The 27866-nt window shown below is 36.0% G+C and overlaps 8 protein-coding genes and 3 pseudogenes across 11 annotated transcripts, besides 6 other annotated features; 1 reads left to right on the top strand and 10 right to left on the bottom strand.

Annotated features, from left to right (window-relative positions):
* Window positions 1-3341: 3341 nt before the first annotated feature.
* TVAGG3_0417750 lies at window positions 3342-5926 on the bottom strand (annotated as a pseudogene). Its single transcript has one exon. A coding segment is annotated over exon 1 (2585 nt).
* Window positions 3342-6941: a mobile genetic element.
* Window positions 6189-6941, bottom strand: TVAGG3_0417740 (annotated as a pseudogene). Its single transcript has one exon. A coding segment is annotated over exon 1 (753 nt).
* Window positions 6942-7073: 132 nt separating this feature from the next.
* Window positions 7074-8391, bottom strand: TVAGG3_0417720 (annotated as a pseudogene). The gene has a single exon. A coding segment is annotated over exon 1 (1318 nt).
* Window positions 8392-8640: 249 nt separating this feature from the next.
* On the bottom strand, window positions 8641-8862 carry TVAGG3_0417710 (uncharacterized protein; the record flags this gene model as incomplete). Its single annotated transcript, XM_051233313.1, has 1 exon — window positions 8641-8862. The coding sequence occupies one exon, from the start codon at window positions 8860-8862 to the stop codon at window positions 8641-8643; it is 222 nt and encodes a 73-aa protein (XP_051103043.1).
* Window positions 8863-13697: 4835 nt separating this feature from the next.
* Window positions 13698-21490: a mobile genetic element.
* TVAGG3_0417700 (uncharacterized protein) lies at window positions 14920-15147 on the top strand (the record flags this gene model as incomplete). Its single annotated transcript, XM_051233312.1, has 1 exon — window positions 14920-15147. One exon carries the CDS (start codon window positions 14920-14922, stop codon window positions 15145-15147), a length of 228 nt encoding a protein of 75 aa, XP_051103042.1.
* On the bottom strand, window positions 15914-16822 carry TVAGG3_0417690 (phage tail repeat-like family; the record flags this gene model as incomplete). The annotated part of the gene is made up of 1 exon (XM_051233311.1): window positions 15914-16822. One exon carries the CDS (start codon window positions 16820-16822, stop codon window positions 15914-15916), a length of 909 nt encoding a protein of 302 aa, XP_051103041.1.
* Window positions 16879-17188, bottom strand: TVAGG3_0417680 (uncharacterized protein; the record flags this gene model as incomplete). Its single annotated transcript, XM_051233310.1, has 1 exon — window positions 16879-17188. A coding segment is annotated over one exon (310 nt), but the record flags the coding sequence as incomplete, so codon positions are not given.
* Window positions 18420-19091, bottom strand: TVAGG3_0417670 (uncharacterized protein; the record flags this gene model as incomplete). Its single annotated transcript, XM_051233309.1, has 1 exon — window positions 18420-19091. The coding sequence occupies one exon, from the start codon at window positions 19089-19091 to the stop codon at window positions 18420-18422; it is 672 nt and encodes a 223-aa protein (XP_051103039.1).
* Window positions 19125-20024, bottom strand: TVAGG3_0417660 (uncharacterized protein; the record flags this gene model as incomplete). The annotated part of the gene is made up of 1 exon (XM_051233308.1): window positions 19125-20024. The coding sequence occupies one exon, from the start codon at window positions 20022-20024 to the stop codon at window positions 19125-19127; it is 900 nt and encodes a 299-aa protein (XP_051103038.1).
* A 1371-nt stretch (window positions 21491-22861) lies between the features above and the next one.
* Window positions 22862-23098, bottom strand: TVAGG3_0417640 (N-acetylmuramoyl-l-alanine amidase family; the record flags this gene model as incomplete). The annotated part of the gene is made up of 1 exon (XM_051233307.1): window positions 22862-23098. The coding sequence occupies one exon, from the start codon at window positions 23096-23098 to the stop codon at window positions 22862-22864; it is 237 nt and encodes a 78-aa protein (XP_051103037.1).
* Window positions 23099-23733: 635 nt separating this feature from the next.
* On the bottom strand, window positions 23734-26106 carry TVAGG3_0417630 (Ankyrin repeat family; the record flags this gene model as incomplete). Its single annotated transcript, XM_001290684.1, has 1 exon — window positions 23963-24157. The coding sequence occupies one exon, from the start codon at window positions 24155-24157 to the stop codon at window positions 23963-23965; it is 195 nt and encodes a 64-aa protein (XP_001290685.1).
* Window positions 26107-26413: 307 nt separating this feature from the next.
* Window positions 26414-26450: a mobile genetic element.
* A 1177-nt stretch (window positions 26451-27627) lies between these two features.
* Window positions 27628-27665: a mobile genetic element.
* Window positions 27666-27816: 151 nt separating this feature from the next.
* Window positions 27817-27866: part of a mobile genetic element that runs on past the window's edge.
* Window position 27866: part of a mobile genetic element that runs on past the window's edge.

Genomic DNA, 27866 nt, shown 5'->3' with positions numbered 1-27866 from the left:
GTGATACAGGCAAAAAGTGCAATCACCTACTCAATATTGCACTTTTGCCTGTCAAAAGTTCTCGCATCTCTTGAGGTGTGAGGAAGTTTCTCGACAGAGGAAACTTTCATATCGAATGTCCTCTGTCGAGATGTATGTGACAGCAAAGTGCAATCACCTATCAATATTGCACTTTGCCTGTCAAAGTTCTTCGCATCTCTTGAGGTGTGAGGAAGTTTCTCGACAGAGGAAACTTTCATATCGAATGTTGCCTCTGTCGAGATGTATGTGACAGGCAAAGTGCAATCACCTATCAATATTGCACTTTGCCTGTCAAAAGTTCTTCGCATCTCTTGAGGTGGTTGAAGAAGTTTTCGACAGAGGAAACTTTCATATCGAATGTTGCCTCTGTCGAGATTATGTGACAGGCAAGTGCAATCACCTATCAATATTGCAACTTTGCCTGTCAAAAGTTCTTCGCATCTCTTGAGGTGTGAGGAAGTTTCTCGACAGAGGAAACTTTCATATCGAATTGTTGCCTCTGTCGAGATGTATGTGACAGCAAAGTTGCAATCACTATCAATATTGCACTTTGCCTGTCAAAGTTCTTCGGCATCTCTTGAGGTGTGAGGAAGTTTCTCGACAGAGGAAACTTTCATATCGATTGTTGCCTCTGTCGAGATTGTATGTGACAGCAAAGTGCAAATCACTCACAATATTGCACTTTGCTGTCAAAAGTTCTTTCGCATTCTCTTGAGGTGTGAGGAAGTTTCTCGACAGAGGAAACTTTCATATCGAATGTTGCCCTCTGTCGAGATGTATGTGACAGGCAAAGTGCATCACCTATCATATTGCACTTTGCTGTCAAAAGTTTTCGCATCTCTTGATGTGAGGAAGTTTCTCGACAGAGATACTTTCATATCGAATGTTGCCTCTGTCGAGATGTATGTGGACAGGCAAAGTGCAATCACGTATAATTATTGCCACTTTGCCTGTCAAAAGTTCTCGCATCTCTTGAGGTGTGAGGAAGTTTCTCGACAGAGGAAACTTTCATATGAATGTTGCCTCTGTCGAGATGTATGTGACAGGCAAAGTGCAATCACCTTATCAATATTGCACTTTGCCTGTAAATTCTTCGCATCTCTTGAGGTGTGAGGAAGTTTCTCGACAGAGGAAACTTCATATCGAATGTTGCCTCTGTCGAGATTTATGTGACAGGCAAAGTGCAATCACTATCAATATTGCACTTTGCCTGTCAAAAGTTCTTCGCATCTCTTGAGGTGTGAGGAAGTTTCTCGAAGACGGAACTTTCATATCGAATGTTGCCTCTGTCGAAGATGTATGTGACAGGCAAAGTGCAATCACCTATCAATATTGCACTTTGCCTTCTAAAGTTCTTCGCATCTCTTGAGGTGTGAGGAAGTTCTCGACAGAGGAACTTTTCATATCGAATGTTGCTTCTGTCGAGATGTAGTGACAGGCAAAGTGCAATCACTATCAATATTGCACTTTGCCTGTCAAAAGTCTTCTTCGCATCTCTGAGGTGTGAGGAAGTTTTCTCGACAGAGGAAACTTTCATAATCGAATGTTGCTTCTGTCGAGATGTATGTGACAGGCAAAGTGCAATCACCTATCAATATTGCACTTTGCCTGTCAAAAAGTTCTCGCAATCTCTTGAGTGTGAGGAAGTATTCTCGACAGAGGAAACTTTCATATCGAATGTTGCTCTGTCGAGATGTATGTGACAGGCAAAGTGCAATCACCTATCATATCAACTTGCCATGTCAAAAGTTCTTCGCATCTCTCTGAGGTGTGAGGAATTTTCCGACAGAGGAAACTTCTCATATCGAATGTTGCCTCTGTCGAGATGTATGTGACAGGAAAGTGCAATCACCTATCAAATTAGTGCACTTTGCTGTCAAAAGTTCTTCGCATCTCTTGAGTGTGAGGAAGTTTCTCGACAGAGGAAACTTTCATATCGAATGTTGCCTCTGTCGAGATGTATGTGAAGAGGCAAAGTGCAATCACCTATCATATTGCACTTTGCCTGTCAAAAGTTCTTCGCATCTCTTGAGGTGTGAGGAAGTTTCTCGACAGAGGAAAACTTTCATATCGAATGTTCCTCTGTCGAGATGTATGTGACAGGCAAAGCTGCAATCACCTTATCAATATTGCACTTTGCCTGTCAAAAGTTCTCGCATCTCTTGAGGTGTGAGGAAGTTTCTCGACAGAGAAACTTTCATATCGAATGTTGCCTCTGTCGAGATGTATGTGACAGGCAAAGTGCAATCACTATCAAATTGCCACTTTGCCTGTCAAAAGTTCTTCGCATCTCTTGAGGTGTGAGGAAGTTTCTCGACAGAGGAAACTTTCATATCGAATGTTGCCTCTGTCGCAGAGTATGTTTGACAGGCAAAGTGCAATCACCTATCAATATTTGCACTTTTGCCTGTCAAAAGTTCTTCGCATCTCTTGAGGTGGTGAGGAGTTTCTCGACAGAGGAAACTTTCATATGAATGTTGCCTCTGTCGAGATGTATGTGACAGCAAAGTGCAATCACCTATCAATATTGCACTTTGCCTGTAAAGTCTTCGCATCTCTTGAGGTGTGAGGAAGTTTCTCGACAGAGGAAACTTTCATACTCGAATGTTGCCTTGTCGAGATGTATGTGACAGGCAAAGTGCAATTCACCCTATCAATATTGCACTTTGCCTGTCAAAAGTTCTTCGCATCTCTTGAGGTGTGAGGGAAGTTTCTCGACAGAGGAAACTTTCATATCGAATGTTGCCTCTGTCGAGATGTATGTGACAGGCAAAGTGCAATCACCTTATCAATATTGCACTTTGCCTGTCAAAAGTTCTTCGCATCTCTTGAGGTGTGAGGAAGTTTTCTCGACAGAGGAAACTTTCATATCGAATGTTGCCTCTGTCGAGATGTTGTGACAGGCAAAGTGCAATCACCTATCAATATTGCACTTTGCCTGTCAAAAGTTCTTCGCATCTCTTGAGGTGTGAGGAAGTTTCTCGACAGAGGAAACTTTCAATATCGAATGTTGCCTCTGTCGAGATGTATGTGACAGGCAAAGTGCAATCACCTATCAATATTGCACTTTGCCTGTCAAAAGTTCCTTCGCATCTCTTGAGGTGTGAGGAAGTTTCTCGACAGAGGAAACTTTCATATCGAATGTTGCCTCTGTCGAGATGTATGTGACAGGCAAAGTGCAATCACCTATCAATATTGCACTTTGCCTGTCAAAAGTTCTTCGCATCTCTTGAGGTGTGAGGAAGTTTCTCGACAGAGGAAACTTTCATATCGATGTTGCCTCTGTCGAGATGTATGTGACAGCAAAGTGCAATCACCTATCAATATTGCACTTTGCCTGTCAAAAGTTCTTCGCATCTCTTGAGGTGTGAGGAAGTTTCTCGACAGAGGAAACTTTCATATCGAATGTTTGCCTCTGTCGAGATGTATGTGACAGGCAAAGTGCAATCACCTATCAAAATTGCACTTGTGCCTGCAAAAGTTCTTCGCATTCTTGAGGTGTGAGGAAGTTTCTCGACAGAGGAAACTTTCATATCGAATGTTGCCTCTGTCGAGATGTATGTGACAGGCAAAGTGCAATCACCTATATATGCACTTTGGCCTGTCAAAAGTTCTTCGCATCTCTGAGGTGTGAGGAAGTTTCTCGAGAAGAGGAACTTTCATATCGAATGTTGCCTCTGTCGAGATGTATTGCGAAGGCAAAGTGCAATCACCTATAATATTGCACTTGCCTGTCAAAGTTCTTGCATCTCTTGAGGTGTGAGGAGTTTCTCGACAGAGAAACTTTCACTATCGAATGTTGCCGTCTGTCGAGATGTATGTGAACAGGCAAAGTGCAATCACCTATCAATTATTTGCACTTTTGCCTGTCAAAAGTTCTTCGCAGTCTCTTGAGGTGTGAGGAAGTTTTCTCGACAGAGGAAACTTTCATATCGAATGTTGCCTCTGTCGAGATGTATGTGACAGGCAAAGTGCAATCACCTAATCAATATTGCACTTTGCCTGTCAAAGTTCTTCGCATCTCTTGAGGTGTGAGGAAGTTTCTCGACAGAGAAAACTTTCTATAATGATTTGCCTCTGTCGAGATGTTGTGACAGGCAAAGTGCAATCACCTATCAATATTGCACTTTGCCTGCAAAAGTTCTCGCATCTCTTGAGGTGTGAGGAAGTTTCTCGACAGAGGAAACTTTCATATCGAATGTGCCTCTGTCGAGATGTATGTGACAGGCAAAGTGCAATACCTATCAATATTGCACTTTGCCTGTCAAAAAGTTCTTCGCATTCTCTGAGGTGTGAGGAAGTTTCTCGACAGAGGAAACTTTCATATCGAATGTTGCCTCTGTCGAGATGTATGTGACAGCAAAGTGCAATCACCTATCAATATTGCACTTTGCCTGTCAAAAGTTCTTCGCATCTCTTGAGGTGTAGGAAGTTTCTCGACAGAGGAAACTTTCATATCGATATGTTGCCTCTGTCGAGATGTATGTGACAGGCAAAGTGCAATCACCTATCATATTTGCACTTTGCCTGTCAAAAGTTCTTCGCATCTCTTGAGGTGTGAGGAAGTTTCTCGACAGAGGAAACTTTCATATCGAATGTTGCTCCTGTCGAGATGTATGTGACAGGCAAAGTGCAATCACCTATCAATATTGCACTTGCCTGTCAAAAGTTCTTCGATCTCTTGAGGTGTGAGGAAGTTTCTCGACAGAGGAAACTTCATATCGAATGTTGCTCTGTCGAGATGTATGTGACAGGCAAATGGTGCAATCACCTATAATATTGCACTTGCCTGTCAAAAGTTCTTCGCATCTCTGTAGGTGTAGGAAGTTTCTCGACAGAGGAAACTTTCAATCTGAATGTTGCCTCTGTCGAGATGTATGTGACAGGCAAAGTGCAATCACCTTAAATATTGCACTTTGCCTGTCAAAAGTTCTCGCATCTCTTGAGGTGTGAGGAAGTTTCTCGACAAGGAAACTTTCATATCGAATGTTGCTCTGTCGAGATGTATGTGACAGGCAAAGTGCAATACCTATCAATATTGCACTTTGCCTGTCAAAAGTTCTTCGCATCTCTTGGGTGTGAGGAGTTTCTCGACAGAGGAAACTTTCATATCGAATGTTGCCTCTGTCGAGATGTATGTTGACAGGCAAAGTGCAATCACCTATCAATATTGCACTTTGCCTTTGTCAAAAGTTCTTCGCATCTCTTGAGGTGTGAGGAAGTTCTCGACAGAGGAAACTTTCATATCGAATGTTGCTCTGTCGAGATGTATGTGACAGGCAAAGTGCAATCACCTATCAATATTCGCACTTGCCTGTCAAAAGTTCTTCGCATCTCTTGAGGTGTGAGGAAGTTTCTCGACAGAGGAAACTTTCATATCGAATGTTGCCTCTGTCGAGATGTATGTGACAGGCAAAGTGCAATACCTATCAATATTGCACTTTGCCTGTCAAAAGTTCTTCGCATCTCTTGAGGTGTGAGGAAGTTTTCTCGACAGAGGAAACTTTCATATCGAATGTTCCCTCTGTCGAGATGTAGTGACAGCAAAGTGCAATCACTATCAATATTGCACTTTGCCTGTCAAAAGTTTTTCGCATCTCTTGAGGTGTGAGGAAGTTTCTCGACAGAGGAAACTTTCATATCGAATGTTGCCTCTGTCGAGATGTATGTGACAGCAAAGTGCAATCACCTATCAATATTGCACTTTGCCTGTCAAAAGTTCCTCGCATCTCTTGAGGTGTGAGGAAGTTTCTCGACAGAGGAAACTTTCATATCGAATGTTGCCCTCTGTCGAGATGTATGTGACAGGCAAAGTGCAATCACTATCAATATTGCACTTTGCCTGTTCAAAAGTTTCTCGCATCTCTTGAGGTGTGAGGAAGTTCTCGACAGAGGAAACTTTCATATGAATGTGCCTCTGTCGAGATGTATGTGACAGGCCAAAGTGCATTCACCTATCAATATTGCACTTTGCCTTGTCAAAAAGTTCTCCGCATCTCTTGAGGTGTGAGGAGTTTTCTCGACAGAGGAAACTTTCATATCGAATGTTGCCTCTGTCGAGATGTATGTACAGCAAAGTGCAATCACCTATCAAATATTGCACTTTGCCTGTCAAAAGTTCCTTCGCATCTCTTGAGGTGTGAGGAAGTTTCTCGACAGAGGAAACTTCATATCGAATGTTGCTCTGTCGAGATGTATGTGACAGGCAAAGTGCAATCACCTATCAATATTGCACTTTGCCTGTCAAAGTTCTTCGCATCTCTTGAGGTGTGAGGAAGTTTCTCGACAGAGGAAACTTTCATATCGAATGTTGCCTCTGTCGAGATGTATGTGACAGGCAAAGTGCAATCACCTATCAATATTGCACTTTGCCTGTCAAAAGTTCTTCGCATCTCTTGGTGTGAGGAAGTTTCTACAGAGGAAACTTTCATATCGAATGTTGCCTCTGTCGAGATGTATGTACAGGCAAAGGTGCCAATCACCTATCAATATTGCACTTTGCCTGTCAAAAGTTCTTCGCATCTCTTGAGGGTAGGAAGTTTCTCGACAGAGGAAACTTTCAATATCCGAAGTGTGCCTCTGTCGTAGAATGTATGTGACAGGCAAAAGTGCAATCACCTATCAATATTGCACTTTGGCTGTCAAAAGTTTCGCATCTCTTGAGGTGTGAGGAAGTTTCTCGACAGAGGAAACTTTCATATCGAATGTGCCTCTGTCGAGATGTATGTGACAGGCAAAGTGCAATCACCTATCAATATTGCACTTTGCCTGTCAAAAGTTCTCGCATCTCTTGAGGTGTGAGGAAGTTTCTCGACAGAGGAAACTTTCATATCGAATGTTGCCTCTGTCGAGATGTATGTGACAGGCAAAGTGCAATCACCTATCAATATTGCACTTTGCCTGTCAAAAGTTCTTCGCATCTCGTTGAGGTGTAGGAAGTTTCCCGACAAGAGGAAACTTTCATATCGAATGTTGCCTCTGTCGAGTGTATGTGACAGGCAAAGTGCAATCACCTATCAAGATTGCACTTGTTGTCAAAAGTTTCGCATCTCTTAGGTGTGAGGAGTTTCTTGACAGAGGAAACTTTCATATCGAATGTTCCCTGTCGAGATGTATGGACAGGCAAAGGCAATCACCTTATCATATTGCACTTTGCCTGTCAAAAGTTTTCGCATCTCTTGAGGTGTGAGGAAGTTCTCGACAGAGGAAACTTTCATATGAATGTTCCTCTGTCGAGATGTATTGTTGACAGGCAAGTGAATCACCATCAATATGTGCACTTGCCTGTCAAAAGTTCTCGCATCTCTTGAGGTGTGAGGAAGTTTCTGACAGAGGAAACTTTCATATCGAATGTGCTCTGTCGAGATGTATGTGACAGGCAAAAGTGCATCACCTATCAATGATTGCACTTTGCCTGTCAAAAGTTCTCGCATCTCTGAGGTGTGAGGAAGTTCTCGACAGAGGAACTTTTCATAATCGAATGTTTGCTCTGTGAGATGTATGTGACCAGGCAAAGTGCAATCACCTAGTCAATATTGCACTTTGCCTGTCAAAGTCTTCGCATCTCTTGAGGTGTGAGGAAGTTTCTTCGACAGAGGAAACTTTCATATCGAATGTTGCCTCTGTCGAGATGTATGTTGACAGGCAAAGTGCAATCACCTATCAATAGTTGCACTTTGCCTGTCAAAAGTTCTCGCATCTCTTGAGGTGTGAGAAGTTTCTCGACAGAGGAAACTTTCATATCGAATTGTTGCCTCTGTCGAGATGTATGTGCACAGGAAAGTGCAATTCACTCTATCAATTATTGCACTTTGCCTGTCAAAAGTCTCTTCGCATCTCTTGAGGTGTGAGGAGTTTCTCGACAGAGAAAACTTTCAGTATCGAATGTTGCCTCTGTCGAGGATGTAATGTGAACAGGCAAAGTGCAATCACCTATCAATAGTTGGCACTTGCCTGTCAAAGTTCTCGCATCTCTTGAGGGGAGGAAGGTTCTCGACAGAGGAAACTTTCATATCGAATGTTGCTCTGTCGAGATGTATTGTAGCAGGCAAGTGCAATCACCTATCAATATTGCACTTTGCCTGTCAAAAGTTCTCTCGCCTCTTGAGGTGTGAGGAAGTTTCTCGACGAGGAGAAACTTTCTAATCGAGAATGTTGCTCTGTGAGATGTAGTCGGAAGGCAAAGTGCAATCACCTATCATATAGTACACTTTGCCTGTCAAAAGTTCTTCGCATCTCTTGAGGTGTGAGGAAGTGTTTCTCGACAGAGGAAACTTTCATATCGAATGTTGCCTGTCGAGATGTTGTGAAAGGCAAAGTGCCAATCACGCTAATCAATAATTGCACTTTGCTGTCAAAACGTTCTTGCATCTCTTGAGGTGTGAGGAAGTTTGACAGAGGAAACTTTCATACGAATGTTTGCTCTGTCGAGATGTATGTGACAGGCAAAGTGCAATCACCTTCAAGTATTGCACTTTGCCTGTCAAATCTTCGCATCTCTGAGGTGTGAGTGAAGTTTCTCGACAGAGGAACTTCTATCGAGATGTTAGCCTCTGTCGAGATGTATGTGACAGGCAAAGTGCAATCACCCTATCAATATTGCACTTTGCCTGTCAAAGTCTATTCGACATCTTCGTGAGTGGTGAGGAAAGTTTCTCGACAGAGGAAACTTTCATATCGAATGTGCTCTGTCGAGATGTATGTGACAGGCAAAGTGCAATCACTACAATATTGCACTTTGCCTGTCAAAAGTTTTCGCATCTCTTGAGGTGTGAGGAAGTTCTCGACAGAGGAAACTTTCATATCGATGTTGCCTCTGTCGAGATGGTATGTGACAGGCAAAGTGCAATCACTATCAATATTGCACTTTGCCTGTCAAAAGTTCTCGCATCTCTTGAGGTGTGAGGAAGTTTCTCGACAGAGGAAACTTTCATATCGAATGTTGCCTTCTGTCCGAATGTATGTGACAGCAAAGTGCAATCACTATAATATGTGCACTTTGCCTGTCAAAAGTTCTCGCATCTCTTGAGGTGAGGAAGTTTCTCGACAGAGGAAACTTCATATCGAATGTTGCTCTGTCGAGATGTATGTGACAGGCAAAGTGCAATCAGCTATAATATTTGCACTTTGCTGTAAAAGTTCTTCGCATACTTCTTGAGGAGTGATGCACTGTTGCCTGTCACATACACTCGACAGAAGGCAACATTCATATGAAAGATTTCCTCTGTCGAGAAACTCCTCACACCTCAAGAGAGCGAAGAACTTTTGACAGGCAAAAGTGCAAAATTGATAGGTGATTTAGCACTTGCCTGTCAACATACTCTGCGACAGAGGCACATTCGATAATGAAAAGTTTCCTCTTTCGAGAAACTTCCTCCACCTCAAGAGACTGCGAAGAACTTCGTACATGGCAAAGTGCAATTTGATATGTGGATTGCACAAATTGCACTGTCACATACAATCTCGAAGACCAGGCAACATTCGATTGAAAGTTCTCTGTCGACGTAACTTCCTCACACCTCAAAGAGACTGCGAAGAACTTTGACAGGCAAAGTGCAATATTGATAGGTGATTGCACTTGCCTGTCAATACACTCACAAGACGTGAAACATTCGATATGAAAGTTTCCTCGTCGAGAAACTTCCTCACACTCAAGAGATGCGAAGAAACTTTTGACAGGCAAAGTTGCGAATGATTTGATTAGGCTATTCGCACTTTGCCTGTCATAATCTCGAACAGAGGCAACATTCGAGTATGAAAGTTTCCTCTGTCGCAAACTTCCTCACACCTCAAGAGATGCGAAGAACTTTTGACAGGCAAAGTGCACTAATTTGATAGGTGATTGCACTTTGCTGTCACATACATCTCGACAGAGTCGCAACATTCGATTGAAAGTTTCCTCTGCGAGAAAATTCCTCACACCTCAAGAGAATGCGGTAAGCAACTTTTGACAGAGCAACAGTTGCAAATTGATAGAGTGATTGCACTTTGCCTGTCAACATCTGCGACTAGACAGCAACATTCGATAAAGAAAGTTTCCTCTGTCGAGAAACTTCCTCACACTCAAGAGAATGCGAAGACTTTGACCAAGGCAAAGGCAATATTGATAGGGTGATTGCACTTTGCCTGTCACATACATCATGAAGAAGACAACATTCGATCACAATGGAAAGTTTCCTCTGTCGAGAAACTCCTCACACCTCAAGATCGGAAGAAACTTTAGAACAGGAAGTGCATATTGATAGTGATTTGCACTTGGCCTAGTCACTACATCTCGACAGAAGCGAACATTGCGATATGAAAGTTCCTCGCTCGAGAAACTTCCTCACACCTTCAAGAGTAGCGAGAAGAACTTTAACAGGCACAAGTGCAATATTGTAAGGTGATTGCACTGCCTGGTCACATACACTCGAGACGAGGCCCATTCCGATATGAAGTTCCTCTGTCGAGAAACTTCCTCACAACCTCAAGAGATGCGAAGAACTTTTGACAGGCCAAAAGTGCAATATTGATAGTGATTGCACTTGCCTGTCACATTTACAATCTCGACAGAGGGCAACATTCGATCATGAAGTTTCGCGTGCTGGTCGAGGAAACTTCGTCCACACCGCAAGAATGCGAGAGACACTTTTACAGGCAAAGAGGCAATATTTGATTGATAGTGTGATTGCACTTTGCTGTCACATACTTCGACAGAGGGCAACATTCGATATGGAAAGTTTCCTCTTCGAGAAACTTCCTCACACCTCAAGAGATGCGAGAACTTTGAGCAGGCAAAGTGCAATATTGATAGGTGATTGCACTATTGCTGGTCACATACATCCGACAGATGCAACATTCGATATAAAGTTCCTCTGTCAGGAGAACTTCCTCACACCTCAAGAGATGCGAAGAACTTCTTGACACGGCAAAGTGCAATATGATAGGTGATTGCACTTTGCCTGTTCACATACATCTTCGACAGAGCAACATCGATATGAAAGTTTCTCTGTCGATGAAACTTCTCCACACCTCAAGAGAATGCGAAAGACTTTTGACAGTGCAAAGTGGCAATATTGATAGGTGATTGACACTTTGCCTGTCACAGACAACTCGCCAGAGGGCAACAATTTCGATATAAAGTTCCCTCTTTCAGAGAGACTTCTCACACCTTCAAGAGATGCGAAAACTTTGACAGGCAAAGTGATAGTTGAATAGTATTGAAGCTGGTATGTCGAGTTGCCATGCACATGATGATTACGATGAGGCAAATTCGATATGAAAGTTCCTCTGTCGAGAACAACCTTTCGCACCCTCAAGAGAATGCGAAGAACTTCTTGACAGGCAAAGTGGCCAATATTGATAGGTGAATTTGCACATTGGCCTGTCACATAATCTCGACAGAAGGCACATTCGCATAGAAAGTTCTCTCTGTCAGGAAACTCTTCACACCTCAAGAGATGCGAAGAACTTCTGTGGGACAGCAAAGTGCAATATTGATTAGGTGATTGCATTGCCTGTCACATACATCATCGGCAGAGGCACATCTCGATATGGAAAGTTTCCTCTGTCGAGAAATCTCCTCACACCTCAATGAGATGCGAAGAAACTTTTGACAGGCAAAGTGCAATATGATAGGTGGATTGCACTTTGCCTTCACATAACTTCTCGCAGAGGGAACATTCGATTGAAAGTTTCCTCTGTCGAGAAAACTTCCTCACACCTCAAAGATGCGAGAACTTTTGACAGGCACAAGTGCCAATATTGATAGTGATTGCACTTTTGCCTGTCACATACATCTCGACAGAGGCAACATTCGATAGAATAGTTCCTCTGTCGAGAAACTTCCTCAGCACCCTCAAGAGATGCGAAAGACTTTTGACAGGCAAAGTGCAATATTGAGTAGGTGATTGCACTTTGCTGTTCAACATACATTCTCGACGCAAGGCAAACATTCGATATGAAAGTTTCCTCTGTTCGAGAAATTCCTCAACCTCAAGAGAAGTGCGAAGAAACTTTTGACAGGCAAAGTGCAATAATTGATAGGTAGATTGCAACTTTGCCTGTCACATAACATCTCGAAGATGGCAACATTCGATATGAAAGTATGCCTCTTCGAGAAACTTCCTCCACCTCAAGAGATGCGAAGAACTTATTTGATCAGGGCAAACGTGCAAGTATTGATAGGTGATTGCACTTGCCTGTCACATATTCATCCACAGAGGCACATTCGATATGAAAGTTTCCTCTATTGCGGAGAAACTCCTCAACACTCCAAGAGATGCGAAGAAGCGTTTGACAGCAAAGTGCAATATGATAGTGATTGCACTTGCCTGTCCACATAACATTTCGACAGAGAGCAACATTCGAATATGAAAGTTTTACCTCTGTCGAGAAAACTTCCTCACACCTTCAGAGATGCGAAGAACTTTTGACAGGCCAAGGTGCAATATGATAGTGATTGCACTTATGCCTGTCAACATACATCTCGACAGAGAACATCCGATATGAAGTTTCTCTGTCGAGGAAGAACTTCCTCACACCTCAAGAGATGCGAAGAACTGTTGAAGGCAACAGTGCAATATTGATAGGTGATGCCACTTTTGCCTGTCACATACATCATCGCAGAGGAACATTCGATATGAAATTTCTCTGTCGAGAAATTTCCTCACCCTCAAGAGATGGAAGACACTTTGAAGCAAAGTTGCAATATTGATAGGTGAGTTCACTTTGCCTGTACATACACTCTCGACAGAGCAACATTCGATATGGAAAGGTTTCTCCTCCGGTTCGAAAAACTTTCCTCCACACCTCAGAGATGCGAAGAAACTTATTGACAGCAAGTGCAATATTGATAGTGATTGCACTTGTGGCCTTTCACATACATCTCGACAGAGCAACATTTCGATATGAAAGTTTCCCTCGTCGAGGGAAACTTCCTCACACCTCAAAGATTGCAAGAAACTTTTGACGGCAAAGTGCAATAGTTGATAGGTGATTGCACATTTGGCCTGTCACATTACATCTGACAGAGGCAACATCGATATGAAAGTTTCCTCTGTCGAGAAAATCCCACACGCTCAAGAGATGCGAAGAACTTTTGACAGGCAAAGGTAGGCAATAATTGATAGGTTGATGGCACTTTGCCTTACATACATCTCGACAGAGGCAACAATGTCGATATGAAGTTCTACTTGTCTGAGAAAACTCCTCACACCTCAAGAGATGCGAAGAACTTTTGAAAGGCAAAGTGCAATATTGATAGGTGATTGCACTTGCCTGTCACATACATCTCGACAGAGGCCAAACATTCGATATGAAAGTTTTCCTCTGTCGAGAAACTTCCTCACACCTCAAGAGGTGCGAAGGAACTTTGGACAGCAAAGTTGCATATATTGATAGGTGATTGCACTTGTGACCTGTCACATTACATTCGACAGAGGGCACCATCGATATGAAAGTATTCCTTCTGTCGAAAGAATTCCTCACACCTCAAGAGATGCGAAGACATTTGGAACAAGGCAAAGTGCAATATTGAGAGGTGATTAGCCACTTTGCCTCGTCACAATACATTCTGACAGATGGCGAACATTCGATTTGAAATTTCCTCTGTCGAGAAACTTCCTCACACCTCAAGAGATGCGAAGAACTTTCAGGCAAAGTGCAATATTGATAGTGATTGCACTTGCCTGTCACATACGTGGTAGATATGCACATTTAATGACTTCTCCATTTGTTTTGGTAAAGATTCTAAAACTATATCAAAAGGAATATTATGATGAATATGTTTTGCCTTTATTACGTAAGCCAAAAATAACATTTGATATAAAACTTGATGACTCGTTTTTGATAACAGATATTAGACGCAGGGCTGAAAATCATCAGTATAAAAACAGTTCTGAAGTAATTGAGGATTTATCACGTGTAATCCGTTTTGTAGATTGTGGAAACAAATACTTCAGTCAAAAAGATTACAACATCCACGACAAAATGAATCAAATATCATTTGTTCTTCAGTCAAACATGAAAGAGTCACTCAAAATGATTAAATTATTTAAAGAAGAAGGTAAGACCATAACAGCATGGGACGTACTACTAAATCAATTGTCTTCATTAACCGTTAAGGGTGTTTGCTTTAAATCTGATTCCCCAGATGTTTTCTCAACGTTTCAAGGTTATAAATACAACATTCTTGAAAAGCTTGATTACTCAAAAATTGAGATGTTTATGGATTTCATTAAAGAAGCCATTTGTGATAATAACGATGAAGTGTATAAATACCTTCTCGGCTGGATTGCATCAATGATTCAACATCCTGGAATCAAGAATGAAACAGCAATTATTTTGAAAGGACTTCAGGGAACAGGTAAAAACAGATTTACAGACATTATTTCTGAACTTCTCGCTGGTTATTCATGTAAAAACATTACCGAAATAGGTGAGTTAACGGGTAATTTCAATTCAGTTGTTGAGAATAAAATGTTTCTTGTACTTAATGAACTCAAGAATGTAGGTGAAGACAGACTCGCAAACTTCAACGCTTTGAAATCAATTATAACGGATAATGAGATTAGAATTAATGAAAAGAATCAACCCAGAAGAACCGCTCAAAACGTTGCAAACTTCATTTTCGTAACTAATAACGTCTACCCTGTCAAAATTGAAGTTGGAGACAGAAGATATGTAGTTTTAAGAGTTAATGGTAAATTTAAGGGTCAGTTTGATTACTTCAAGAATTTAATGGATTCATGCACTAAGGAATTTTATGATAATTTACTGACGTATTTTATGCAATATGACCTTTCATCATTTAATGTACGAATCATACCGATGACTGAAGCCAAACAAGATTTAATCGAATTATCATCAAATCCTTTAGATGTATGGATAAATACACATTATGATGAATTGTGTGCAGGTATGACGTGTAAAAATGCTCTATTCTGCAAACCATCAGACATGAAAGACAAGAATTTCCAAATGAACATTAAGGATAAATGTGATAAGAAACAGAGAAGAATAGATGGTAAACAGACATGGTATTATGTTTTGAAAGAAGAAATGAAAGGGTTATATAAACAGGTTGAACCAAACGATAATGAGGATTCATTTACTGACGATGAAATACCTGTAAATGAAGCTTTATAAAGTATGATTGGAATTTATTTTTGCATTAATCCTCCTGTGTTGTTGTCAAAATGTCATGTTGTCTCATTTTTTCAGAGAAGTTAAATGACCGAGTGACACATGGTGACATAGTGACACCTTCAGTTCTTCAAAAATAATTCATAAATGCCTTCCTCCTGTGTTGTTGTCAAAATGTCATGTTGTCACACTTTTTCAGAGAAGTTAAATGACCGAGTGACACATGGTGACATAGTGACACCTTCAGTTCTTCAAAAATAATTCATAAATGCCTTCCTCCTGTGTTGTTGTCAAAATGTCATGTTGTCTCATTTTTTCAGAGAAGTTAAATGACCGAGTGACACATGGTGACATAGTGACACCTTCAGTTCTTCAAAAATAATTCATAAATGCCTTCCTCCTGTGTTGTTGTCAAAATGTCATGTTGTCACACTTTTTCAGAGAAGTTAAATGACCGAGTGACACATGGTGACATAGTGACACCTTCAGTTCTTCAAAAATAATTCATAAATGCCTTCCTCCTGTGTTGTTGTCAAAATGTCATGTTGTCACACTTTTTCAGAGAAGTTAAATGACCGAGTGACACATGGTGACATAGTGACACCTTCAGTTCTTCAAAAATAATTAATTATTGAATAACCTGAAACCATTAACGTAAACATTTATTTTTGCAGTTCATTCATTACTTCATTACCTAATTAATTACAGACATAAAATATATTTAGTTCATTCGGTAAGCCTTGACCCAAAAGTCTGGGCTCAAGCACATTCAATGAACGCGGTACCATGCGAATACAGTCATAAATGGTGGCATGTAATCTTTACCCAAGCCTGTTGGATTTGTTGTGAAAGTGTGTGAATGATTACCTGCGGTTCCACAGAAAATACCTGTGCTTGAATCTACTGGGTCAGTTGTGATATCATATCTATTCATTCCCCATCTATCCGAACCTGCTGCAAGATTTGTATAACCTCTTTTTGTTATTGAATGTGAATGACTACCTGTTGTGTTTGTAGTTCCTGTATGAGTGTGCGGTGGAAGGTTTGCTTCTTTAATTTTCTTCGAACCTCCTGCCGTCTTTGAATATCTAGCACAGTATAAGAATTTATCTACAATCTGCTTCCATTCACCAAAACCCAGAACTGTTTCTGGATTTGTTGAGTTCATTGATGTATAAATAGAACCAACAGGATATAATGTTTGAAGTATTTCATTTTTCATGCTTGTAATCACATCATTTACTTCCGACTTCTTTGCATAATTTTCATTCACATAAGTTTTATCCGCTTTAAGGTCTAAACATCCTGAAACCCATCCTGTATCAGCTTTAGTTTTAAAAATCTTTGATGTCCATTCATGATACCATTCAACCATTTCTTTAATTTCATTATCTTTTTCATCCACATATTCCTTATCTACTTTCTTCTCTAACTCACTATCCACATATTCCTTATCTGCTTTCTTCTCTAACTCATCATTAACATAAGTTTTATCCGCTTTAAGGTCTAAACATCCTGAAACCCATCCTGTATCAGCTTTAGTTTTAAAAATCTTTGATGTCCATTCATGATACCATTCAACCATTTCTTTAATTTCATTATCTTTTTCATCCACATATTCCTTATCTACTTTCTTCTCTAACTCACTATCCACATATTCCTTATCTGCTTTCTTCATTATGTCATTTAGGAAACCCTCTATGAATTCCTCATTTAAATTAAATCTTCCAATCTTCAAAACTTTAGGAAATGCATTTAATGCGTAATATCTCTGTTCTTCTGGTGGAATTGATGTTATATCATCCGTTATTCCTTTAATTTTTGAATTCAGAAATAAAATTTCTTTTATATTTGATATCACTGCACCACCTTTGCAAACGAATTCGAAATGGTCATTTTTCAATACTATCTCCAAATCTCCATATTTCAACCTTTGCGTTTGTTCTGCCGTCTTCGAATTATATGCATATATGGCGTATGTAATGGTCTGAAGGACCTGAGTGCTTTGTGCCTTAAGTTGTTGTGGTTGCTGTTGTTTAATCATTTATTATGATTTAAAAATAAATATTTAATCCGTTATCTCATCAGCTATTTTTTCTATTTGAAATTGCCATAATATTTCATTGATAAATTTTAAATCACAATCAAATAGGTCAGTTATTCTAAATTTAATATTTGATAAATCTTTTGAATGAAGAATAAATGAATTCCCGGATAATTGAAACGGATATGATAAAGAAAATGTGTTTAAGTTGATGGATAAAATGTTTTGTATTGATGGGTAAGAGTTAGGGTCTAATGTTTGATGTGAAAATCTCATTGGGGTATTAACTTTATCACATTTGATTAAAATGAAATTGGAACCAGTGTCAGAATACAAAACATCCCCAACATCTTTTTCAAAATTTAATATCCCCAACAATGAACGATGATGAGGAGTACAAAATTTAATTTTCAGCGGGAATTTAATAAGGTTATTTATTTCATTAAGTTCAAAAAGTTTATCAGGTTTTGATTTAAAATTTTCTTCATACCATACGATAAATGATTCATTTAAATAACTTAAAATCGTGTTAATATCCCATTTCACTATCACATTATTTATATACATATCATACGTTTTTTCAAGGTCATCTTTAATAAATGATATATAATCTGAAGGGTCTAAAAGAATGGGATTAAATTTACCACTCACAGAAACGAGAGTAACATTATAAATTCCGCTAACTGTTAAATTTAATTCACAGTTATTATTCGAAATAATATTGATAATTGACATTTTTTATTACGATTAAAAATATGGTAAAGCGTTATTTTCCAGTGATAAATAAAACTAGAATAAGATTACCTCAAGAATTCATAAATTCAACGAATAAGAAATTCATTCATGTTATAAATTTTAGTGTTTTCAGAAAATATGAGTCAATGTCATATTCATCAACAGGTTATATTTCACTTCATTCAAATTTAGTTCAATCAAACCCATATAATGACCATTTCATAAGATTTTCAGATGGTATTAAAAATGTAATTGATAGATTAAAATATGAACAGATTGACAATATCGAATTTTTGGAATTTTGGTTTAAATATCCCGATGGAAAAAAGATTGAAGTTAAAGATAAAGCTGATACTATAACAAAAACAATTACAATGACCGATCCAGATAGTGGGGAACAAAAAGAAATAAAACAAACGATAGAAACTGGTGAAAGGTCAATTATTATTGATTATGATTCAAAGGATTATTATTCGATAATGTTAATGCTTGAATATTAAATAGCCTTAACAAAGAATTTTTCAAGTGATATTTTATATTCATCAACTATTTTATTATAAATATCATTATATGTTAAATGAAGTTCAGTTGTTGTTCCGTTCTTTGATATCTTAATTGTGCTAATATCCTTTATAGGATTTATTTTTGCAACTGTTCCGCAGCATGAAACCTCATCATCTATGAAAAATTGAATCTTAACGTCTGAATCTTGAACATCACAAAGAATGGCGATAATGTGAATTAATGATTCATAAGGTAAAATAATTAAACCAGATTGATCAATTAAATTTATTATTGAATCATAATTATTAATTATTATATCACGGTAAATAGACATTAATTCAGAATTAATGTCTATTTTATATGGGTTCTCGATGTTTGATGAAAGAGGTGGGGGGTATGTTGGATAAGTGGGAATTTCAACAGGTTCTTTACCGGGTTCAGATAAAATGATTGGGTCTCCATTCTCATGGTTTTCTTCATTCTCCTCCTTTTTCGGTAAGTCACGAGTTAATAAATTTGGTTGAGTTGCTGACCTTGTTAATTCGGGGCTAACATTAACTTTAACATTTTGAATAATTCGTGATTTATCATCATTTACGTTATAACCAACCGTAATCTCTGCTTTTGCGTTAGTGTTCTTTTGACTAGAGAAACGTCTTCTCATTTATATTCGAATAAAAAAAATATATTTAAACTTTTATTTTGCTGGAACTTTTGAATCTATTATTCCCTGTATTTGTTCATGAAGTTGATTTTTAGCATTTTCATCGAAATTAATAGACCGAATATATTCATTCATTGCATTCTTATAATCATTTGATTTCTCAAATTTTCTTTTATCTGATTCCTTAACTAAATCATAAGTTAAACCTCGTTGCTGATATAATGGTTTCTTAATTAAATCTTTGAATGCTTGAGATAAAGCACCTGATGCAATTCTTGCTACTATAATTGGTTGAAATTGCTGTTTAAGTTCATCTTTAACATTTGCGAAAACCGGATCGAATAAAGCAACTTTAAAGAATTTCTTAGCTGAAATTTCAGGTCTAATATTTGCATATTGACCATCAAACTGGTTAGAATATCGTGGTAATCCATCCGGTCCCTCTTCAATAGCATTTAATTCTTCATTGAAATAAGAATATGGATTATGACGGTATGAATTAATTGGACCATTTTTACCTTCTCCAATGTATTGTTTAACAGCTTTTCCATTTTCATCAAATTGCATAGGATAATGTTCATTATATGCTTTACGTTTAGGATAATCAGATACAGTTAATTTATAACCATTTATGACTTTAATATTACCTTGACCATCAGTAACGAAAACTTCATTTATACCTTCAGGTTTTCCATTTGGACCCGTAATGTCTGCTTCGTGTGCTTCCAAATTTGGACCATGACGTTTGGCATATGCTTGAGCTTCTGGTAATGTTAAAACATTTCTCATTTGTTTAACATCTTTTTGAAGACCGGCAACAATATGAACTAATTCTTTCATTCCATCGGGAACTTTCATAGTTCTATTATATGCACCCTTTTTGTTTGTCCCTTGTTTTAATGGAACTTGTAAAAGATTTGCTATTTCTGTCATGTTTAATTATAAATAAAAAATAAAAATTAATTATAAAAAGTTAATCAAATTTAACACCTCCTTTATTTAAATCAACTATTATTTTTCCATGTTCACCTAATTGCTGATATTGTGTGTAAAGTTCATTAATGCTCATTGGTAAATTCACTTGATAAAGCATAACGTTCAACTGTTGACGACTAAACCCACTGAAAATGAAAAGGGTTGATAGATTTGATTTAATATTTGTGCTTAATGCTTTGAAATATTGAACAGCCATAAAAAATGAACACTGAATGTGTCGACATTGAGTTAATAACTGATTAAAATATGATTTCTCATTTGTTATTAGTTTTGATTTCACTGCATCATCTAGAAAAATGAGTGAATGCAAAAATTCTTTATCAAAATTTGAAATAGAAAGTGTTTCAAATAATTCATCCCGTTGTTTATCAATAATTTTATCCTCTAATCCTTGCTTCTTGATTGTATTATATAATTCTTTATACATTAAAAAGTTTTTTAAATAATCTTCTGCTTCTTCTTGTGATAAATAAATAATTGGAATTTTGATTAAATGCTTTAAAGATTCAAATGTATCATCTGAAGGTGAACCTGAACGGTTGATATAAATTAACACGTGTGAATGGGGGGAAGTGTTAGCAATAATGATAATTTGTTTTAATATCGTTAATGTTTTACCTTTATTCTGTTTACCAATTGCTGCAGTGATTGAATTTAAGTAACATTCAGAATATGGAATTTTCATTAATTTTTCCTTAGATAGAGCATTTCTATTATCACTCAATGCTTCATTAATCATATCATCTACGTATGTATTATATACTCCTGCTAATTCTTCATAAGGGGTGGATGAATTTAAATCCATTTAATCAAAAAAATTTATAATTTTAAACATTTCTATTCATCAATATTTCATCATATGAACTTCTATACTGTGGTGGTGTACCTGTTGAATGATATTTCAAACCTTCATCCGGTGTCCATGTCCAATATGTAGTCCTAGTAAACCAAACCTGAGGAGGATTTGTCACCTTTGAACAGTAAGTGTCATTTACACCCTGAATGATTGGATAAGCTTTCACTTGTACTGTAACTTGTGAGTTGAAAGTTTCTAATCCATCAAAGAATATACCCACTCCATCACGTTGAACTGGAATAGTGCATAAGAATGAAGTTTGGTCTTTCCATGTTCTAGCTAATGGCGTGCCATTATCATCATTCAGTGGTCTAGTTAATGAGTCCTCATATTCTTCTGTGCATTCATTCACTCCATCTAAATCAGAAGCTTGAAGCATACGTGTAAAGAATATGTCACCCACTGTGGTCATCGCTTGATCGGGGAAGTTTCTGGAATCTATAGTGACCTGAAGACCTCGAAGCATTGGATTTTCTAAAACTGTTCTTTGCATTGCATTCTTCGGAAATGTTAACACAACATCTGTAACATTATGAAGAGCGTATGAGAAATCTGAGCTGATACCTTCAGGAGTGATGCAACCTCCATTTAGTGAACGAACGTCAATATGTTGAGCTGGAATCATGAATGGATCTTCCTTACTGAATAAACGTGGTATTGCTTTAACTGATTCTTCAATTAAACCGTATCCTGGTGTAATGCATTTATCCTCTAAAACTTCCATCTTTGTGCATGAAATAATAACGTTATCAACTTTTGCGTCAGCAGATGTAACGGCTAAGCTTGTAATTAATTTGGCAGGAAGTCCGATTTGTTGGAATTTGCGATCATATTTATAAACATGATTCATAATCTTTTCATAATTTTCATCAGTTATCTTTTCATAAACGTAATTTTGTAAATCAGCAACTCTTAACGGGTCAACCTGACAAAATACTAAAGTATCCCTGAAAACATAATATTTAAGAATGATTTCACCAAATGATTTAGGATAATCATCGAACGCCTGAAATGCTAACAAATCATTTACCGGAATAATCATATCAAAAGTGACATCAACTTCTTCATTTGCTTTCTTGAAAACTTCTGAAGGGTCAATATATTTACCACATACTGAGTTATTCATATTTTTGAACATTATTATATAACGAATGAACAAACTTTTTAACTTTCCTTTCTGATTTTGGTTTATATGTTGCAAATGCGAAAGATTCACGGGCACAATCCATCTGAAGATAACCAGCATCACCTCTTTCGGTTTCTACTTCTAATTGTTTAAAGCTTTGATTTGATGATTTGTAACCAACGAATAAACGCATGCATTTAAAAGCGGCATCACATGTGAAAGCTTTATTTGAAACTAGAGTTGCTTTAACTTTGCGTTTAATATATGTGTCACCTAATTGATTCACATCATGAGCCGGATTTGTAATTCTTAAATGAGTTTGTTTATCATCAAAATATGGAGCATCAGAGTCATAGCATGAACTTTCAAGTTCTCTATAATATCTTCTACCGTCATTCTTTGCGAATATTTCATTTATCTTTTCGAATGAATGAAACACATTTCCATTAATCGGTTTAGTGTTTGGCACCAAATAGTTAGTCGTCATTTATTATTAAATAAAAAATCAAAATTAAAAGATGAAAATGAATTTTTAATTTTAATGAAATAATCAACTATGGCTGCAGGATTCTTTAAAAAATTATGGGATAAAGTAAAAAGAGGAGCGCATAAAGTTTGGGAAACAATGAAGAAAGGAGCAAATTGGATATTTAAGAATAAAGAAGCAATTAGTGACGTTGCTGAATCAATAACACCAAAAGCCGCCCCAATAAGAGAAATATTAAATAAAGGAGAAAAAGTTTATCAAAGACTTCAACCGATACTAAGATAAAAATAATATTTATTTTTCCACTATTTACCCCCTATTTTATTAAGTATTCCTTCAGCAATTCCACCAATTGCGTTACCTGCTTGTGCTCCCATCGCCGGATTACCTGCTTTAGTACCTAATACTCCACCTATGATAGTTCCTGCCGTTTTCGCTACTGGTGCCAAAAAGTTTGCAACAGGTTTAATAACCTTTTTATAAACCCAACCTGCAGCTTTCTTAATTCCATCCCATAATTTTTTAAAGAATCCTGCCGCCATTTCTGATTTAATATTAATTAAAAAATATTTCATCACTTATATTCTAATTTTTATTTAATGATAAATGAAACCGATTTTAAAAATAAATGAAACAGAGGAGGAAGAAATAAATGAAAGTGAAAATGTTCAACAAAAAATAAACGTTGTTAAACCAATTACTGAAATAAAAATTTTTTCATCTGTTGAAGAATTTAATGACTATTATGCTAATAATAAAAAATTATTTGAAGAATTGACAACGTGTAAATTGAATAAAATGTTTAAAGTTGATGGATTCAAAATTTCAAAAATAAAGGGGGTAGTTAGTTTGAAATCTATTCCTCAATCAAGAATCACCTCATTAATGAAAATAGATGATTTAACAAAAAGAATAGAAGAGATTGAAGAAAGAATGAATCAAATAATTGATTTCATAAATTCAAACAATCATTAGTTTCAATTTATTTTTTCTCGTTTATGAGGTCTTTGATTATGACTCCATTATATTTATACCTGTTGTCAAAATGTCATGTTGTCACACTTTTTCAGAGAAGTTAAATAACCGAGTGACATGGTGACATAGTGACACCTTCAGTTCTTCAAAAATAATTAATTATTGAATGCGTTTAGTATATAATATTTATTACTAATTTATTTAATAATGTCGCGCTTTCTTACGAATTCATGACTTGATTTATTCAAAAACGTAAGAATAAAAACCGTAAGAATCATACATTTTTTACTTCATATGTTAAAAAAAATGATACAAAATCGCTCGATATTGTATGAATTCTTACGTTTACAAAAAAAGTCACACAACCCGTCATACCATACTACTATCAAATTCCATTAGTCCATGGAAATGATTTTCTTTGCTTTCCTTTTCTATAATTGAAGAGCAGTTTTTCCGTAAATATCTTTGGCATCAGCATCTATTCCATTAGAAATCAGAAGCTCTCTAATTCCGTGATTTGAGTGTTTTGAAGCCAAATGAAGAGCAGTTCTCTCTTTATAATCTTTTGCATTGATATCAGCGTCGTGTGACAAAAGATCTGTAATAATAACAGAAAGGTTATTCATTGTTGCATAATGTAAGGCTGTTCTTCCTTTATTGTCTTTTGCATTGACATCTGCGCCACGTTCAATAAGAATTTCCCCTATTAATTCATATCCCTTTATCAAAGCATTATGAAGAGGAGATTTTTGTTCATGATCCTTTGCATTAATATCTATTCCAGTTGAAATAAGCTCCTCAATTAAAATTTCTACTTCATCTGATGAAACATAATGAAGTGCGTTTTTTCCAAATTTATCTAAGGCATTGATTTCAGCACCACTCGATATAAGAAAATGTATTAAATCAAAATTAGATGATTGAACTGCTAAATGAAGAGCGGTTGCTCCATTAATATCCTTAGCATTCACATCAGTTCCATTTGAAATTAATATTTCAGCTATTTTTACATAGCCAAATATTGGTGGATCATATTTATATTTATTTCAAAGTAAATATTCTGCTAAATAGTGTAGAGGAGTTTTTTCTTGTTCGTCTATTACTGTAACATCAGCTCCATTTGATATAAAAAGTTCACCCATATCATACCGATTTTTTGCGCTGCTTTATGAAGAAGTGTTTTTGAATTATTATCGAAAGTATTGACATCAGCGCCATGAGCGATTAGTAATTTGGCAATTTCAATATTTAGATCAACTGCATTGTGGAGAGTTGTAGCTCCAGTGTTTTTCTTGGTATTGATATTTGCACCGCTTTCAAGTAAAATCTTGACGGTTTCTATGTTATCATAATATATAGCATAATGAAGAGCTGTTTCTCCAAGTTCATTAACATCATTTATATTTATTCCATGTGAAATAAGCATTTTTACTGTCTCAGCACAGTCTGAAAGTGCTGCATAATGAAGAGCTGTTTTTTTATAATCAAATTTTGTATTAACATCAATACCACGCGATATAAGAAGCTCAGCAATATCTTTATTATCAGATTGTACAGCAATTTGAAAATTAGATTTGCAATTATCCATATTTATATTGTGTGAAATAAGAAATTCTGCAATTAATCTGTTCCCATATTGTGCTGCATGAAAAAAGGCTGAATAATAATTTTTATCACGTGTATTTATATCTACACCATGAGATATCAAATATTCGCAAAGAGATGGAAAATTGAAACGAACTGAAAAAGGAAAACACTTCTTGTAATTCTTTGATGTATCTAAATAAACTAAAAACGCTTGTAGATTATTATATTTATGGCAATATTCCATTTCGATTTTCAAATTGTGTTCGTTCATAAGATAAGTAACAAAGTCGATATTATGTGAAATAATTGCATATTCCATGCAGCTATCGTATGGTTTTGTCTCTTTCAAACACTCATTAATTATGTCCGGATTTCCCCCTAAAAATGAAAGTTTCAGGCAATTTGAATTAATCAATGGTTTAAACTTTGTTCTAAGAAACTTAAAACAATTGACTGCGCCATGATAACAACATAATTCAAGTAAAGAATATCCGTATTTTGATTCTGGATAAAATTCACTTTTCAGGTTTTGCCTTTCATTAAAACCTTCTTTTTCTGTAAGAGATATAAATAACTCTTTGTCATCGGTCATGATTGCACTGTGAATAGAATCTTTTTCATGAACATCTAAAGAAAAATTTTGGGATTCAAGCTTAACAATATCGTAGTCAATTAATATGCCGAATTCTTTATAAAGAAAGTAAAGAAAAGGAATTGATGTGTGTTTGGGGACTCTTGGGTGATACTCTTCATATAATTTCTTAAATAGGGACCAGTATGACTTAAAATATCTGCAATTGTATTTTGAAGCCGTTGAAAGTATTTTTAAGAGCTGAGATGGTAAGAACATTTTAGATTGTATCAATTCTCTTTTGATAACTTGGAAAATATTGTTGATTTCATCTTCATTGTAAGTATGTAGTCTGTACAACGAATTAAAATTATCGTTATAATCTTTGCTTAACTGCATAAGCTCATCATATAAATCGTTAACCATTGAATTTAAAAATCTAATGGTCATTATTAATAAATAATGTTGTATTAATAATATTATATGTAATGACTACTTTCCTATTATCTAGGAAATGAATTCTTTAAAAAAATTAGATATCGATAATAAATCTTTGTAAAAAGGTGATCATTTCAAATTAAAGCATGGATATCTTTTATAAATTCTCTCTGATTTCCCTTTCAATATAACCCTTAGAAATTCCGCACAAATTATTGAGAAGAATTCAATTATTCAGCAATAATAGCTAAACACTAACTAATATTAATCAAATATGGATAAAGTGTAATAAACAGAAATTCATCAAAAGTGACAGCTCTCAATTTTTTGACATTTGTAAATTCTAAATTGAATGAGAAAAATGAAATAATACTAAGCATAATACAATATTCTAGATTTAATTATAATTAGGAAAAGTTAGTTTTGAGAGTACTTTTCATAGGCATATAGAATGAAATCTTCTGAAAAATAATATCACATAAACTCATATTATTTTCTAATATATAACTATTTTATATAAAAATCAAATTCAATGATCTTAAAAGCGAAGGATAAACCTCAAAATTTACGAATATAATGAGTGGGAATATAATGCTTATCTATCATAAAACCATATGAAATATCAATTTTTGCTTTACGCCTAATTTTTGACGACAATTAGCAAAAAATGTTAAATGTTAACACTCAGTCCATTTGAATATGAAAAATAAAATTGACTTTGATTAAATGTTTTTATTTATCATGCAATTCTTCTTGCGACCAAAGATTTGAATAAAAGTTCAAAAAATAAGATAGCTTAAAAAATAATATACGGTAGTGTTTACTAATAGATGAATAGTATATAAATTCTATTAAAATGGATTTGATCCAAAAAAATATATAAAATTTGATCATAAATAAAATCGTTTTAAATTACTTCTTCATTTAAATTATAACAATTATTTTTGGTTTTATATTTTTTTGGATCAAATCCATTTTAATAGAATTTATATACTATTCATCTATTAGTAAACACTACCGTATATTATTTTTTAAGCTATCTTATTTTTTGAAGTTTTATTCAAATCTTTGGTCGCAAGAAGAATTGCATGATAAATAAAAACATTTAATCAAAGTCAATTTTATTTTTCATATTCAAATGGACTGAGTGTTAACATTTAACATTTTTTGCTAATTGTCGTCAAAAATTAGGCGTAAAGCAAAAATTGATATTTCATATGGTTTTATGATAGATAAGCATTATATTCCCACTCATTATATTCGTAAATTTTGAGGTTTATCCTTCGCTTTTAAGATCATTGAATTTGATTTTTATATAAAATAGTTATATATTAGAAAATAATATGAGTTTATGTGATATTATTTTTCAGAAGATTTTGTGTTCTTCTTCAAAATTTTACTTTTTTATTAAAAAGAATCTTTACAAAATATACATTTACTTTAATTAATATTTAAAAACGTGCTCTATCAAAAGTTCCAAAAATTCAATATTTTAGCTTTTCTGATGTGTCACTTTTGATGAATTTCTGTTTACAACAAATGCACATTGTAACAGAATAGAACAATCACCAGATTTTTTTTGAAATTAAAAAATAAAAGTAAAAAGTATAAAGTAATCTAACCAAAAAAGATATTTAAAAGAATTTTGGAAAAAACAGAATAAGGATAATGATATTATTTTAGATACACTAGGGCTGTACAAAATCGAGAAAAACATTGCCGTGCGGTAATATAGGGTC

The sequence above is a fragment of the Trichomonas vaginalis genome, chromosome V, assembly GCF_026262505.1.
Source record: "Trichomonas vaginalis G3 chromosome V, whole genome shotgun sequence".
NCBI classification, from domain to species: Eukaryota; Parabasalia; order Trichomonadida; family Trichomonadidae; genus Trichomonas; species Trichomonas vaginalis.
The sequence above is the reverse complement of the archived record's forward strand: the minus strand, read 5'-3'. Positions and strand labels throughout refer to the sequence as shown.